Genomic DNA, 17,394 nt, shown 5'->3' with positions numbered 1-17,394 from the left:
TTATATAGCAAGACGGAAAAGAGAAAAACCTGGTACGTAAATCATTTCATTCCAGCATTTTTTTCGAAAAAAATGAAATATCTGTAACTATCAAGATTTCCTTTATAATTCTGGCATATATATAAAACTGCTTCTTTTCCAAGATAAAGTAACTTTCACCTTTCACTTGCGCTTCGGCGATTTATCATTTATTTCCACTCAGATGAATTAGTTGGAGCCCCTAGCGGGGCTGATGCTAAGATAACCAACACATATGAGTATGAGTAAGATAAAGTAGATATTGTTGAAAAATTTAAAAAAAGAATAAGCGAACTCCTCCCCAAAACTAGCTATAACTGAAATGGTTTTACTACCAGCCTTTCCTCTTTTCCGTCTCGCTTTCACCCCTGAAGTCAAGTATCATTAGGCAGGGTCAGTACTTGGAAGGGTAACCACCAAGGAACACAGAGTGCCGTTGGCATAGCTTTTGAGCTGACCAAACTGTGTTGTGGTCAGGGGGAAGAACCTGGATTCAAATTCCGGACAAGGAATACTCGTTTTTTTCATTCTCTGCACTACCTGTCCTAAGTAAGGAAGCAAGTTTGGCCCACCTAATATTAAGATGCCCTTGAAAAAGTGGCCATAAAATCTGCTCTACTGATACCTAAAAGGGCGAAGGACGAGTGTCAATCCAGGACTACCAGCTACTATTCTTTTTGCAAAATATTTAATTCAGTGGTAGACAATTAAAAATTAAAGCTTACAGAATTTTCGGTTATTTTGCCAACATATTAAAAGTCCTAAAACGTGAGAGTTGGAACAAAGTGGCTTTTACTATAAGCTTTCGAATAATTTAGAAATAGTAATATGAAAAATAACTTTTAAATCAAAATTATAGGTAGGTAGATACTTTATTTACGTCGCACTAGAGCTGCACAATGGGCTATTGGGGACGGTTTGCGAAACATGATCCGAAGACTTGCCATCACAATCTTGATTTTCTGCTGTGGGGGTGGCTCCCCTGCTTTGGTAGCCCAACGACCTGAGTTCGAACATTTACGGTAAGACAGTTTAAGGCGGACCGATATCGCTCACCCTCGGTCCCTACGAAGGTTGATCAAAGTGGTCCCCTATCCGTACACTGACCGCAGCCAAAATCAAATTTATAAGAGTAAAAATAATACATTAAAGCACCAACTTGGCTACCACTAGAAGAAATTTTTGCCGGTTTTTTGTCGGTGTTCATCTTATAATTTTCGATTTTAATTTTTCCCCTAATTTTTGAAATTTTTTATTGAGGGTTTTATGAGCTCACCGAATTGTCAACATGGCCATCGATCTTTCTTGGCTACGATAACCAGAGCATCGAAGCAGACTATTTCACATCAGAATGACTTCCATTGGCGATTGAGATGGGTTCCAGGTCGCGTAAAGTAGAACTCTCTACCAATGGCAATACTTTACATGCTTTCACCTGTAGCGTGTGGAGAGTCATAGAAGAAGGACGCGCAATACTTTCGATATTGATTTTGTACTAAATAAAAATGTTTTAATTTAGGAAACTTCATGGAACTGAAAGTTGTATTAAACACAGTTCTAAAAGAAAGCGTCATGGAAATTAAAAAAAAATTTTTTTAGCAATTAAATATAAAAACATTAACCGGTTAACGCCCAGCGTCATATATTTAAGCCAGTTCTTTTTTTCAAAGACATTCATTGTGGTGGGAAATTTTTTTTGTATTTTCATTTATCTGGGTGAATTAAAAGATTCTCAGATACCACAATGATTTAGTTATTTCTGATTAGATCTAGAATTATAAGGAGCAAGTATTTTTTGATCAATCAAAGACTTTTTGAATGCTCTAACTGTAGAAAAACCAATTAATTTCGATAATATATTTTACCACTTTTTCCATAAAACCACTTTTTGTATCATTTCAATTTATAAATTCGGGACAAAACGGGTTAAGGAAAGGAAAAAAATCGTGGTACATTCCTATAGAACTGAAAAGAGGTGGAGAGGAAAGGGGAACGGTCATAACTAGGACTGGGCTATAAATCGATATATCGCGACATATCGATTTAACGCCTATATCGGCAAACCGATACAGCGACTTTCATTCCAAGCGATGCATCAGAAATCTGATTTAAGCCGTCGAGTGAAGAAGACGATATAGCGATACACGCAAGGCCTTTCTCTTACGTTCCGATGCCAACTCGCGCTGTGGAAGACGATATTGTTTCGTTATGTTGAGACGGCCTTGACTGATGAGCGGTAGAATCAGAATCACTTTTGAGACCTTATATCGTTATTTCAAAACTGGAGTTAATCAATGTGTTCAGTGAGTGATTATTTAAAATTAAGGTTTAAAGTTGTTTTAAGGCGTTAAGCTTGGCTTAACCCCGTCCCGCCTCCTATGGGAGGCATCCGGGGAGGCAGATGATCCATTGAACAAACATAGTGTAGTTTCCACAAGTGAAAGATGATAAATATAATGGCAACAATGAACAGAAGTAAAGATGATTAGCAAGTATAATATTTACAGGAGAATGTTGAAACCGATGTGAAGATGATGGGTACGGTGGTAATCATGAACAGAAGTAAAGATGTTCGATTACACAAACAAAAAATGGTTTTTATATGGGGGGTTGTGTGACGAATCTACGGTTTCCAATAAGGTAAGGTCTAATTGGCATTATATCCGCGAGCTGTAGCAAGATTTCGATCTGTGTAGTGATTGTTATGCATAATGATTTGACGACTGTGAGAAGTGTTATCTGTCGATGATTTCCGGCGTATGTCTCTCGAAGTGTGACTTGATTATTTCAATGATTCCCTGTTTAATCTGTTTGTTTCTCCAATTTTGTCTCAATTGTTCGTAATTGAACCCGGCAGGGAAGAAGCCTGTTCTTATGGTTTGGTATTCGGGGCATCTGGTTAGTATGTGGTCCAAGTTATCGGTGGTGTTACATGAGGGGCAGTTAGGATCTTTATGATGAAAGCGGGCCTGATAGGTGTGCTGGGTACCGTGATCTGTTAAGAATTGGTTGAGATAAAAATTACTGTTTAATGTTCTTGGGTTTACGTTTTTAATTAGATTATAAGTGTGTCGACCCTGTTCATGTTCTTCATCCCATCTCTTCTGCCATATGTCCAAAATCTCGTCTCTCTTTTGCTGCCGAATGGTTCTTCTTGATGGGCAATTATAAGTATCGATTTTTTCTAGTTCGCAGGCCTTTTTGGCATAAATGTCCGCTTTTTCATTTNAAAACTTATTTAGTATGTTTTCATTTCTATTTATAGACTAATTTTTTTATTCTTCTATTAGGTTGCCACTCTCTTCGCTTTTTAAATATCTCTGTTCCTGGTGCAATACAAGCTGGTGAATCTATCTGGCTTAAATGTGATTTTGATTTAGAGGGAGATGATTTATATTCTGTCAAATGGTATAAAAATCATGTGGAATTTTATCGATACCAGCCCAGGGATAAACCACCTGGTCAAACATACCGACTCTCTGGTACAGAAGTTGATGTAAGTTGACTATTATTTTTTTTTCCATTTAAATTTTATGTAACATTTCAATTAGTTTTAAAAACAGTTTTTCTATAAAAATATAATACTTGTACTATTTACAATTGTAATCCAGCTTAAACTTATACAACTTTACTACTTAGGATAAAGACACACTTCCATATATTCCAAATTGTTTCGTTTTCAATGAATTTTTTTTCAAATATTTAAGTCCCCTCTGCAGAGGATCAAAATTGTGATGGCATGTCTTCGGTTCATCAGCAGGGATGCTTCCCAGATCGTCGTCAATAGCCCATTGTGTAGCTCCAGTGCGAAGTAAATCAACGCTTCCTATAACTGAAAGCCTCCACACGGTTTTTTATTGGTATTCCGATCTGACCACTATGAAGGATATCCATTTTCCGAACGAGTCATTTAATACAAAATCTAGTTAAAATAAGAAAGGTTTTTATTTTCTTTTTTTTTTCCAATGAGCTGCACAATCGGACTTGCCGATGAGCAGACCTAGCCATGGGTGAAAGCCCTTATATAGCAAGACGGAAAAGAGAAAAACCTGGTACGTAAATCATTTCATTCCAGCATTTTTTTCGAAAAAAATGAAATATCTGTAACTATCAAGATTTCTTTTATAATTCTGGCATATATATAAAACTGCTTCTTTTCCAAGATAAAGTAGATATTGTTGGAAAATTTAAAAAAAAGAATAAGTAAACTCCTCCCCAAAATTAGCTATAACTGAAATGGTTTTTCTACCAGCCTTTCCTCTTTTCCGTCTCGCTTTCACCCCTGGACCTAGTGCGTTCTCCAGAGGTGGTATCCACTCTTTCAGGACCACCACAATGGGTGAGATACCGTTGATCATGTTAATTTGGACGTCTAGTTTCTGCCACACTAGATGGCAGCACCGAGACTCGCTAACGGGTTTTGGGTTCATGCGCGCTAGTGGTTCACTTTTTAAATAGTCTGAACGGACAACTTATAAAAGACCGTGTGGAAGCTTTTTGATGTAGGAGGTGATGCGTAAATGAACCACAACAAATCAAATATTTAAGTTGTTGTAACTTGCATGCTTCACCATTTTATTTTCAATTCGAAAAATTTGATTTACAATAAGTTTAATCACCACTGTATCTACTTATTTTAAAGACCTAAGACTTGATAGCCCTAGAGAGATACTCATGAGGACCTCCCCGGACAAGCGGTATCACCATCATCTCCGACATCAAAAAGCTTCCACACGGTCTTTTATAAGTAGTCCGCGCAGACTATTTAAGAAGTGAACCTGTAGTGCGCATGAACCCAAAAACTTTTATAAAAGTAATTGAGAGAAATTTATTATATATATTTGAGAATTAAATCTGTAGTGGTTGACAAGTGAATAAGGCAAACCAATAATATTTATAAATAAAACAAATTTTTAGTCATATATTTGCTACCACTTCCTTATTTTAACTAGATTTTGAATTAAGAGACTCCTTTGGAAAGTGGATATCCTTCACAGTGGTCTGATCGGACTACCTATAAAAAACCGTGTGGAGACTTTCAGTTATAGGAGGCGTTGGGATCACCCGTCTAACGATGTGGGAAACGTGGAGGTGACGGGTTCTTATTCCGCCGGAACTCTGGATATATTTATTCTACACGATGTCTTTCTGCTTGACAAAGGTTTATAAGAGTAACTTGATCACACAAGCCTGCAAATGTATGTAATTTCAATAAAGCAGGAAAGAAAATCATAATCACTTAAAAAGTTAAGCGAACTCAGATTACTTTAAGTTTTTGCTTTACTATCACGTTAAATATTTTAGAAGGCTCGAATTTCACAGTTGTCATCTATGCATTTGCACACCGGCCAATTCGTCCAGATTTAACTGAGGATTTTGATTTTACATTTAATGTGGTTGTCAAATTTTGATTTCTTGATATATATTTGATTCTTGTTTTAATAAATTTGATTAACTATAATTTGAACTACCATTATATTTAAATAGCTTAAACGCCAATAACGAAGATTTGATAGCTATTTTATCGTGTGTTAATTGTTAGCTAAAAGTGATTTAAGTATTTTCTTTCATTATCACTTTAACACGTTCACGCCGGGGTGACCCACCGTTGGGTCACGCTAGATTGTCTCATCGGGCGGCGCACCGGAGTAAAAACTGGTAACAAATAAATTTAATTTTTTAGTTTTTTTCCGGGAATAATGAAAATCCATAACTACCAATTGTTTTTAAGGGATGCAATTTTTATATTGAATTGCTTCTTCGCCGTGATAAATTTCCTTACAGTGAATTGTTATTGTTGAGAATAGATTAACTCCTCCCGAATATTATCTAATATTGAAATAGTTCTTCTACCAGTATTTTCTCTTTTCCGTCCCGCTTTCAGGCGCAACACCCGGCGTGAACGTGTTAATAATAATTTTTAAATACTCACTGGAAAAAAAAAGATTTCAGAAAGAGTTTGAAAGATACGCATTTGCAAATCAGACAGCAATTTATCTCAGCACCTGGGTTGCGAAGCAGTCGTCATCTCATTTATCATGAGACTAAGTTCTGTTTGTGTTGAGTCTTTATGGCCAGTAGGCAATCAGGTTGCTCTTTGCAAATCTGATAGCTGCTCCTTAACCCCTTGGGGACGGGTGATTCAGAAAAGCATTCGTACAAAATCAGAATCAAGTTGTAATTAAATAAAAAGCGGTAACTTAAATGTAGTCGTTGCTAATTTGACAGACTTACTTTGCTTTTTCTTTAATTATTGTTAGTTTAATCATATATATAATCAATGTTAGTTCAAAGTATAACTAAATAGTTTTATTTTGAACAAAGTAATGGTGAATTAAATAAATCAAACAATTATAACTCCGCCCACAAATAAACTGCTAAAGAATTAATTTGATTACCAGTTTTATCTTTTTATCCTGATTGATACAGTTTCATGCTGGCACGTATTTGTGACAGTCGGCGCGAAAGGGTTAATAGACATTTCATTCTAATGATTTTAGAAATTGCATGGATGTTACATAAGAATATTGAAATTTGTTTTAGAGAAAAGATTGTGAGTTGACTTGAAAAGAGTTTCAACCTCTTATCAAGGACAGTCTTAAGAGGGAAATGTAAATATATTTTGTTGCTAAATCACATACGAATTAAAAAATACATAGCTGCCAACTTGTGCAATCATAGTTAGAAATAGTTAAAAATGCCAACTTGTGCATGCCAGCTTGTGCATTTCCAATTATTACATTTTCACGTATACCTCTGGCATTTTATAATGATGATTCAATTTCTCAGTGTTGTGTTTTGCTAAAATCTTCAAAAATCTTATTACCATGCACAATGCCATGTAAAATTTTCCACAATCATTTGCTTCTAAACGAAATATTGTGTTCTTAAAAAACGTTTCCATTATTTTGTCCAATTCCTGCATTTGCAATAATAATGAAGACATTCAATTATTTTCAATGCAAATACAAACACTTTTTTCGTATGAATAATTTTCACACCAATACCAAGAGGTAAATTTTTGCACTCTCGACTTTGGAAAATCTCATTTTATTTTATTTTTAACATTGATTTAGAGGGAAAAAAATATAAATTTATTTATTTATTACTTAAGGGGATTCGGTAGGGCATATATCAATAATGCAAAAGCAGACCTTTTTCAATGTACCTCTTCTAAGAAACTATATACTTATGATATAGCTTGAATTTTTTTGAAATTTTTGCTGCCATTTGAGATTATATTAATTGTATGTTGCGATAATGTTTTAGAGTTAACAGAAAAACTTTTCTATTTATGAAAGGTTTTTGATGAAACTGACTTTTACAAGAGGAGAACTTTTAATTTTTAAACAAAAATTCTGTCAAAGTAACAGTAGATATATATCTTGGCCAAAGAATACGTGCTCTTTGTTCGCCATGATATATATATATATATATATATAGCTTTTTTTTCCCCCAGANNNNTGAAAAGTGATAAAAAAGATCAAATATATATATATATACTTTGAAGAAAAAGCAGAAGCAATATCTTGTTTAGATGCTGAGATAAAGTACATCGAAAAAGGTCAGTTTCAGCATTATTGGAATATGCCCTACCAACTCCCTTTAGTACATTAAAAATTTATTGTTTAATATGTTATTAACTTATTCTCCGCAGACGTTGAGATTGCGCAATATTTTAATAATAATGTAAAAAGTACCTTTCTTGGAATCGGTAGGGAATTAGAACTAAAGCTCAATTGATAATTTCTAACGTGATAACCACTTAACTATTAAAAAAAATATTACAAGTACATAATTTCAGATTAAAATATATTCACTGTATTTTTAATATATTTTGGTGATTGCGAATACATTATTCAGGGATTCCTGTGGTACCTGAAACTAATATAGTTGTACGTAACCGTTTGTTCTGAAATTTATTTCATGTTTTGAAAAAGTTAATATGAAACTTTCCTTTTCATTTCTGTAAAACCGTTACAGGTATAGATATTTCCTTCCTTTTAAATTTCTTCATTTTCATAAACTCAATTTTTTATGCCTTCTTAGACCTGTTATAACTAAATTGAATCAATTATTGAATTTTTATACTAATTTATAAAGAGTAAATGCAAATATTTTTATTCTTAATAAATTTAATCAATAACTTTTCATTTCAATACTAGTGCATAAATAATTATTATTCAATGACATGAAAAGTTTATTTTTAACATTTCTTTCTTCGACCAAATTACACTTTAGCATATACGTTATTAGGTTTACTTTAATTTCCATCAAACTTTTTGGCTTTAAATCATCTATCAGATTATTTAAATTTCATATTATTAATGAGGGGTTGGCTTTATTTTTGGCTGTATTATTTTTCAATAACCAGCCAATTCTTTGATCTATTCCCTTGTTCCCAGCGTCTGGTAGCTAGTTTGAATTCATTGCTAATTTGAGTTATTTGGAGTTAAGTCTGGGGTGTTTTGGATGCCTATGGTCCCTCATTCCGGCGGTTAAAAATGTTACGAAATTCTATAAATATGGCTACTCACAAAACTGTCTTCGTCTCTGTAAAAGAGATTTTTCTGATAATCTGTTAACATTATGTTTCTGAAGTTATAAATTTGTCCATGTTTGTTATTTTTAAAAATGCTGTGTAGCAAAAAATGGTGTTTTTCTTTGTTTGATCAAATCTCGACAGTTTCTTCATTTAAGCGCAATAACAATGTATAGAATTACACTATAATTACCAGGAATGATAACGACAATGATTCGATAACTCAAACATATATAAAGAGTTGTCTTATAGATGGAGTAAAATACTTATAGCATTTAGGTGGTTTGCAGAAACTTATGAATTTCAAATATTTGATGGTAAGTTTAGTGTCACTGTAAATGTTTTTGAGGGACCTCTAGTCGTCCTGGTTATTTCACAGATATGGATCCAAAACCAAAAAACCTAAGATATCGGTTTTATCTTTTTGAAACAAAGCACCCCAGAAATGAGTTTTTCCAGTTCATTGGCTAATCTAGAAAATTTGATTCTGAGAAGACTTGAATAATTTTTGTAATGAAACTGGCAACTTAACCGGTTAATGGCCAGCTTCATATTTTTTGGACAGCTCCTTTTCATAAAAACATTCATTGCAGTGGAATTGTTTTTTAATTTATCATATGTCTAAATGAATTAAAAGATCTTCAGATCACATAATTTATAAATGCTTTAGCTATCTCTGACTAGATTTGGAAGTAGAAAGAAATTAACTTTTTGAGCTAGCAAAGACATTTTGTATGAAATGTTGGCTAACAGTAGGAAATAGCGTATTATTTTCGATAATATATTATACCGCTCTTTCCATAAAACCACTTTTTGCATCACTTCAATGTATAGAGTCAGGTTAAAACGGGTTAAAAAAACCGCAAGAAAGCAAATATTCATCATATTTTAACGTCTATGGTGAACAATTTACAGGCTAATAAGTTTGAATTTTTAATAGACTTAGTATACAAAATTTAAAGTATGTGAAATACCTAAATTTCAAAATAGTAAAAATTGTGAATCAAACATACTTTTCATGCTCCTTTACTTTTAAAATTGATCTGATATTGAAAAGTGATAATAAAGATAAACTTAAAACAAAGATGACACAGTATGTTACACATAAATCCAGACGCCTATAGATAATCCAATTTATCAACCAATAAGGTAAGAATCTATTTTTAACGTCTATGGTGAACTACTTACAAGCTAATAAGTTAGAATTTTTGATAGACTTACTACATGAAATATGAAGAATGTGAAACACCTATATTTTAAAATAGCGGAAATTGTAAAAAAAAGATAAGGAAGAGTGGGGTCAATTGTAACATTTTTTACTTAACTATTTTCAGCTAACAAAAAATTCAATAAATTATTAGTACTAATTGACAGACGAGTAAAGTAGACTATCCTCTACTAGAAAAAATATAAATACCTAATTTTAAATATTATTATATTAGTTATTAACAATTTTTGACAGTCGTGCACTTGTTACAATTGTCCCCACTTACGGGGTCAATTGTAACAGTTCATAAATTCAACTAAAACATAGTTAATTATACATATTATCATAGTTGTGATATATTTTTTTATTGATCAAAATAGTAGTGATATTTTAGGAGTAAAAATAATAATGAGCAGAGACCTAAAGGGTTAAACTTTTAACTTTAAGGGGTTAAAAATTTTAATTTATGCTGTGAAAGGTGACAAATAAAATAATGCACATGCAACATAATATAAATGATATAGGAAACTATTGGTGGTTCTTAAAGAGTTAAGTAATGGTTTGTAAACATAAGATTATTTATTTTCAGCTGTTACAATCGTCCCTTTACTTATTGTTACAATTGTCCCCAAGACGCCATTTCAGCTTCATTTGTTAAAAACAATGCTAGTTAATTAACAAAAGTAATTTTTTTTTAAATTGAAGTGTTAATTATGGTGTCCACTTACATATTCGGTTAATAATTTTTATTTGTTTAAACAAAATTGCTTTGTTTCAATATAATATTCTAATACCAAAAAAAGTACTTGCGTAGCGTGAAAATATCTTTTGTGATGTAACTCTTTCAAAAGTACATAAAAATGGTTGCCAGCAGGGGTGTACATGTAGATTTATTAAATACACCTTGTGCGCCACCTAGGAACCAAATCTAAAACCCGACACTCGAAATTTTTGCTTTGTTACAATCGTACCCTGTTACAATTTACCCCACTCTCCCCTATACTTTTCATGCTCATTTACTTTTAAAATTGATCTGATAGTGAAAAGTGATAATAAGGATAAATTTAAAACAAAGATGACGCAGTATGTTACACATAAATCCAGGAGCCTATACATAATCAAATTGATCAACCAATAAGGTAAGAATCTATTTTTAACGTCTATGGTGAGCTACTTACATGCTAATAAGTTAGAATGCTTAATAGACTTACTACATGAAATATGAAGTACGTGAAACCCCTATATTTTAAAATAGCGGAAATTGTAAAAAAAAGATATACTTTTCATGCTCATTTACTTTTAAAATTGATCTGATAGTGAAAAGTGATAAAAAAGATCAACTTAAAACAGAGGTGACGCAATATGTTTCACATATATCCAAACGCCTATACGTAATCACATTTTTCAACCATTGAAGTAAGAATCTATTTTTTACGTCTATGGTGAACAGCTTGCAAGCTAATAAACTTATAAGTCAATTAAGTTAGAGTGTTTAATAGACTTTCTGCACGAAATATGAAGTATTTGAAGTACCTATAATTTAAAATAGCAGAAATTGTAAAAAAAAAAAAATACTTTTCATGCTCATTTACTTTTAAAATTGATCTGATAGTGGAAAGTGATAAAAAAGATGAACTTAAAACAAAGGTGACGCAATATGTAACACATATATCCAAACGCCTATACATAATTAAATTTATCAACCAATGAGGTAAGAATCTAATGAAGTCTCATAATTAATGGTTCCGAATTTTGTCCCTAACACATAAAATGAGGAGGAAATAAATGACCACAAGTCACAAGTGACCAAGAATTGATTTTTGCCTGAATATCATTAACCTATAATTGCAAGACCGTAGAATAGGCTTCCGCTGCCAAATCAGCTTTTACAGGAATTAGTAAAATATGTGACACAAAATCTACAGGGAAAAACGCCTGAATCATCAAACTTCGAGTTAGGCGAACACCAGGCATTTAGGGCGTTGCTTTACATTCTGGAATATTAGAGAAGCATAGAAAAAGTTTCTGAAAAAAAAGTGGCGATTTTGACATGAGATAATAAATTGTACAGACTATAACGTGAAATTTCTTTTTTGGAATTTAAGTAAGCATGCATGTGAGTTTTATCTAACTAGTGATATCATCACTTACGAGTTAAAATCTCTCACTTATATCTGCTTGCATGGATAATAAATTGGATCAAAAATTTTTTCGTCTTAATTTTAAAACTTACTAGCATGTGACTTATGTTCTATGTTATAATTATGAAAGAAAAAGCATATTTTGGAGAAAAAAAATAACTTAAAAGACTTCTTTGACACTCTTTGTCTCACTGATTAAAAATTCTCCCTTATATCTGCCTGCATGGATAATACATTGAATCGAAAGCTTTTTTGTCATACTTTTAATACCCATTAATATGGGACATAAAATGCGAAGATCCCACGGGGACTGAAAATGCTAAAGGTGGTGACTTATAAAAATTTAAAATCTATTAAAAGTTATAAAACTAATAACTTTTACAAGCATCTTTCTTGCAGTTCAGTGTTGAATGCAAAGAAAATTAATTTCGCTTCTAATATGAATAATTAACAATGTAAATCGTGGGGGTATTTACGATTGTATTATTATTATTCAGATTAAATAAAGAAAGAAGAATTGAGTTTTAGCACATCTAATAATTTTAGCCGCCTGTGTCATCCCTGAAAATGTTAAATCATAAAATTTAATTCTACTCTATTGATTTACAAAAAAATGATCTCTGATAAATTGGTGCTGCTGTTATTGTCAAAGGAATGGCAATGGCTCCACTCTGTGCAAAAGTTTTGATAAATTGATGGGGAATTAAATAGTAAAACTTACTGAATAAGGATAATTACGCCTACTTTAAGAGCTTACGCATTCGATACTGATCCAGGATTTTTCCTGTCTTTTGGATTGGTTCAAGATTTCAAGTCTACGGACAATTGAACATTTGTAGTTGTAATCCCAATATATTGTCGGCTGTCCAATGACGGATATATAATAAAACACTAAACCAGAGATACCAACTTGCTCCGGACAGCAAATATATATTTTAAAGTGGTAGTTTATCAATTGTGATTCTTGGTTTAATAAATTCAACTTAATAGATTTTTATCCACCACTGCTTCTAAATAATTTGTAGGCTTATATAATTCACCACTTTACAGTACTTATGTTATGCTATACCTTTTAAAAAGCGAAAATAGTCACATATTTGCAAAATTTACTTAGCATTTATTTACCGTTTTTTTAAATTATTTTTGCGTGTCCGGAGCAGTTGGCATCTCTGGTTTAGTGTTTTATTATATATCCGTCATTGAACAGGCGACAATATATTGGGATTACAACTACAAATGTTCAACTCCGTAGACTTGAAATCTTGAACCAATCCAAAAGACAGGAAAAATCCTGGATCAGTATCCCCAGAGGTATTGATTTGTTTATGGGAACATGGAAAACTTTACGACTCGACAGATTTAACGAGCATCACCATTTACACCATTTCAGTCACCTTTTATGAAGCGGGGAGTCTTCTCCCGGCTGGGATCGAACCCACGAACTCATGGACATGGATCCAGTGCCCTTCCAATCAGGCTATCCCGGCCTTGTGTTTAGTGGTTGTCAAATTCTTTTGGTGATGTTGTAGTCGGCTATTAACCCCTTGGGGACGGGTGATTCAGAAAAACATTCGTACAAAATCAGAATCAAGTTGTAATTGAATAAAAAACGGTAACTTAAATGTAGTCGTTGCTAATTTGACAGACTTCCTTTGCTTTTACTTTAATTATTGTTAGTTTAATCATGTATATAATCAATGTTAATTCAAAGTATAACTAAATAGTTTTATTTTGAACAAAGTAATGGTGGATAAAATAAATCAAACAATTATAACTCCGCCCACAAATAAACTGCTAAAGAAATACTTTGATCACCAGTTTTATCTTTTTACCCTGATTGATACGGTTTTACGCTCGCACCTATTTGTGACAGTCTTCCCGAAAGGGTTAAGTCTATTTTATCACCACAAAGATTTCGAAACTTATTGCATATATAGGAGTCTGATACATGCTGAAGCCAAACTACAGCAGTCGCATTACCTACTAACCTCAACGAAACCAAGCAAAATGACAAATACTATAGGATGAATGGGATAAGGGCAAAAGTACCAGATCCAAAAGCAAGACAAGACTAAATCCATACTTGATATCTTGCACGTTTGTTGAAAGAGTTTTTACAAAGTGATAGTTAAACAACAATTAACCCCTTAACTTATGCGCTCTAGTTAATTAGAGCGCGCTAAACAGGCCAAACTGTGCACAATCGAGAAAATTCAAGCGGCGTTGTATTTTATGCTGCTATAATATTTCACCCTTGAATATAATAGAGAATTGAAAATACCAATGTGAAATCTAAGAAAAAAAATCGCTTTACTGAAATTTAGCATTTACATAGGATTGTAAGCTATAACATTTATTTTTTCAAGAATAAAATATGCAGAGATGCCCACTTGCACCGGACAGCAAATATATTTTAATGTGGTAGTTTATCAATTGTAATTCTTGGTTTAATAAATTTAATTTAGTAGATTTTTATCCACCACTATTTCTAAATAATTCGTAGGCTTATATAATACACCACTTTTCAATACTTGTGTCACTATCGCATTCGAACCCCGCATCGATGTCATGCAGTTCACCTAGTTACATGTTCTGAATTGAGAGTAAGACTGTTTCTACGGTAGGCGCCTGCTGTTCCTGTGCTGATTTCAGCTCTTTAATTTTGTTCCTGTTAGTGGTAATGTATTGATCGCGCTAGCAGTGGATACCTTAAGTTCCGAATGACTGCCCGGTGACAACTAAGCTGCTAGCCGGTGTTTGTTTTCATTTGGGTGGGCCCAGTGTATGCACTAGACTCCTTGTTAGGTGTTAGGCTTTGTTAGGTTTAGGCTTTATTTGCTATTTAATTATGGATTACTCGGAGAATAATATTGCTCCTCCAAATTTAAATACTAATGAGGATAGTACCGTTGCTTACGGCGAAGTCCCAGTTAGGCCTAATGACTTAGTTACCCCCAAGCTTAGCTCCAATGTTAGGAATCATCCCAACTGTGAGGAAAATTGCTTAGGTAGCGCTAATATAAATATTGACGACGATTATGATAAAACTATAAAAGAACACTATGATTTAGCTGAGCAACCCATCGCCTTCGGCGTCTGCGATGCTTATAACCTGATTATTCAAAATGTTTCAAATCTGATAGGCTATCTGCTTGACCCCGAGTTTTCTAAAAATGACCGCGAAATTGATATCGCCATACAAGATATTGTTGATCAAAAACGGGTGGCAAATGAATTCTATGAGGAAAAAATTCCAGGGATGAAGTTAGGCTCCCTAAATTCCGTCATCGCAACTATGGCTGAGAATGTTCTCATAAACAAAATCAATAAAAGTGTAGAACCTTGGACTGACAAGTCTAACTCTGAGGTAGCTGAAATTGAACAAATGGACTCATACAGCAGTTTCCCTCCGATAAATCAGGCACCTGCTAAGAATCTAAAACGCAAAAAAGCCTCAGAAAGTGACGACGAGGAAAATGCGCAAATCCCAAATAAGCTCATTAATATTGAACCAAGCAAACATGATTTTATCAAACCAAAGAAAGTGGCCAGGATACCCCCAATTGTTATTGATCAAGAAGATCTCGATTGGAAAGATTTCTGCCAAAAACTTAAAGACAAAAATGTTACCGACTTCGAAGGAAAAGTCTCNTGGAAGGATAACATTACTTATCTAGGCATGGATCTTGATAAACGCCTTACTTTTAAAAATCATGCGAACAATATTTCACAAAAATTTAAAAAAATTAGAGCAGTTCTATTTCCATTCTTTAACAGGAAATCAAAATTAAGCCTTAAAAATAAACTCCTACTCTATAAAATGATCCTTCGTCCCATAGTTAGCTATGGATGCCCTATCTACGGTGGTGTTGCGAAATCCCACCTGAAAAAAATACAAACCCTTCAAAATACAACGTTAAGAAGCATCGCAAATGCACCATGGTACTACAGAAATGAAAAAATTAGTCAAGACCTAAAAATCAAAAGCATTAATAACTACTTCCATAAACTAGCCACAAAATTTTTCAATAATTTGCCCCTTATTAATAACGTTGAAATCCAAAATCTCCCAATCTATGATTACTACCATCAATCCAATAAATATAGACCTAGAACTGTACTCAAAATAAACCCTTCCAACTAAATTATTTCATCAATTTTCACTTTTTATAAAACTTTCTTTTCTTCTTCTCTTATGAGTAGATTTCTAAATCCAATTCTCGGATTTCCAAGCTGAAAGTTCAGAAAAGTCACCAGATGGAAGCACCTTACGGTTGCCCGAATAGTGTCACTTTTAGAGGATAGTTGACGCCACGAGATGGCAAAAAATTCCTGTAGAAACGAAGAAGTATACACATTCCAATGAAGTTTTTATTTACAAACTTTCAAAGCTTCTTGTTTTTTTCTTTTTATGATAAAAATCAGCTGCAAATTAAAATATTTTCAACTTTTGTTAGTTGAATATCCTATTATTGTCTTCTCAACGTAAAAATATTATACAATTCTGTAAATAACAAAATCCAATTTGTTCCCCTTGTAAATAAATAACCCACTTCATACTTATATATGTTGTCAACATCATTGCTATTATGATCCCCCTGTAAAAAAGTGACCCATTCATTTGCATTGTACATACTCATGTTATCATCATCAATTGTTTCCCCCATGTAATATACTCCCTTTTTTGTTTCAATAAACGGGTGAGCCTAAAAAAAATGTGTAAACCCTTTTCGGATGCATAGGAAAATTGATGTCCAGGGCAATATGAATTCTAGAGATAATTCCATGACTTTCCACAGGCCAACAAGGCGATAGGATCTCGGAACTAATCCCCCCCCCCAAATTTCTTTTTTTATCATCTTTTAGACCTTCTTCAAGTTCTCCCCAAGTTTACTCAGAATTTTTATTCACTTCATGTAAAATATTTCCACCTTAAGAAATATAATCTTATCAGGTACAACAAGTTTTATACTGGGGATAAACACAATTGTGTAGGTGCCCCACAAAATTAATATAGTTCCAGTTCCATCAGAGTCATTTACTTTGATGAATTGTCCGGCGAGTTTTGCTCGCACGGGCGGTGCTTCTCTCTTTTAGAGAGAGAGGAGTAGCGGCCAATCTTGCCTCGGTTTTATTAAAAATGGAGGGGGATTACGTGGCCGGGGAGCGGAGGAATTTTCCTGCGTTGTGGTTTCCGGTCATTACGACCGGAGCTGAGTAGTTTTCTGGGGAGAACACTCCACTGGAAGGGGAAGTGTTTTTCCTTTTCTTTTTTGACTTAGTTTCAAACCCGTACTCGTCGGTTTTAATAGGTTTACTAGCCTTGAGAAAGGCTTTTGACCACGTTTTTCTCCTTTTCTTTTAAAATTACGTCCATGGACGCGAAGTCCACTGGGATCATGAATAGTTTAATGTTGCTTACTTTTGCGTAAACATTTAAATTATCGCGAAGTCCTTTGACAGAATTTTCTAGCTAAATGAAAGCT

The 17,394-nt window shown here is 33.4% G+C and overlaps 1 protein-coding gene across 1 annotated transcript in view; it reads left to right on the top strand.

Annotated features, from left to right (window-relative positions):
- Nucleotides 1-2,586: 2,586 nt before the first annotated feature.
- LOC107455861 (uncharacterized) overlaps nucleotides 2,587-17,394 on the top strand; it is an 86,624-nt gene continuing 71,816 nt past the window's right edge. The window contains exons 1-2 of the mRNA XM_071188345.1: nucleotides 2,587-2,658; nucleotides 3,284-3,514. Of these exons, the coding sequence (XP_071044446.1) occupies nucleotides 2,587-2,658; nucleotides 3,284-3,514 (303 nt within the window). The remainder of the gene's footprint in view (nucleotides 2,659-3,283; nucleotides 3,515-17,394) is intronic.

This window comes from Parasteatoda tepidariorum, chromosome X2 (genome assembly GCF_043381705.1).
Source record: "Parasteatoda tepidariorum isolate YZ-2023 chromosome X2, CAS_Ptep_4.0, whole genome shotgun sequence".
In the NCBI taxonomy this organism is placed as follows: Eukaryota; Metazoa; Arthropoda; class Arachnida; order Araneae; family Theridiidae; genus Parasteatoda; species Parasteatoda tepidariorum.
The sequence above is the reverse complement of the archived record's forward strand: the minus strand, read 5'-3'. Positions and strand labels throughout refer to the sequence as shown.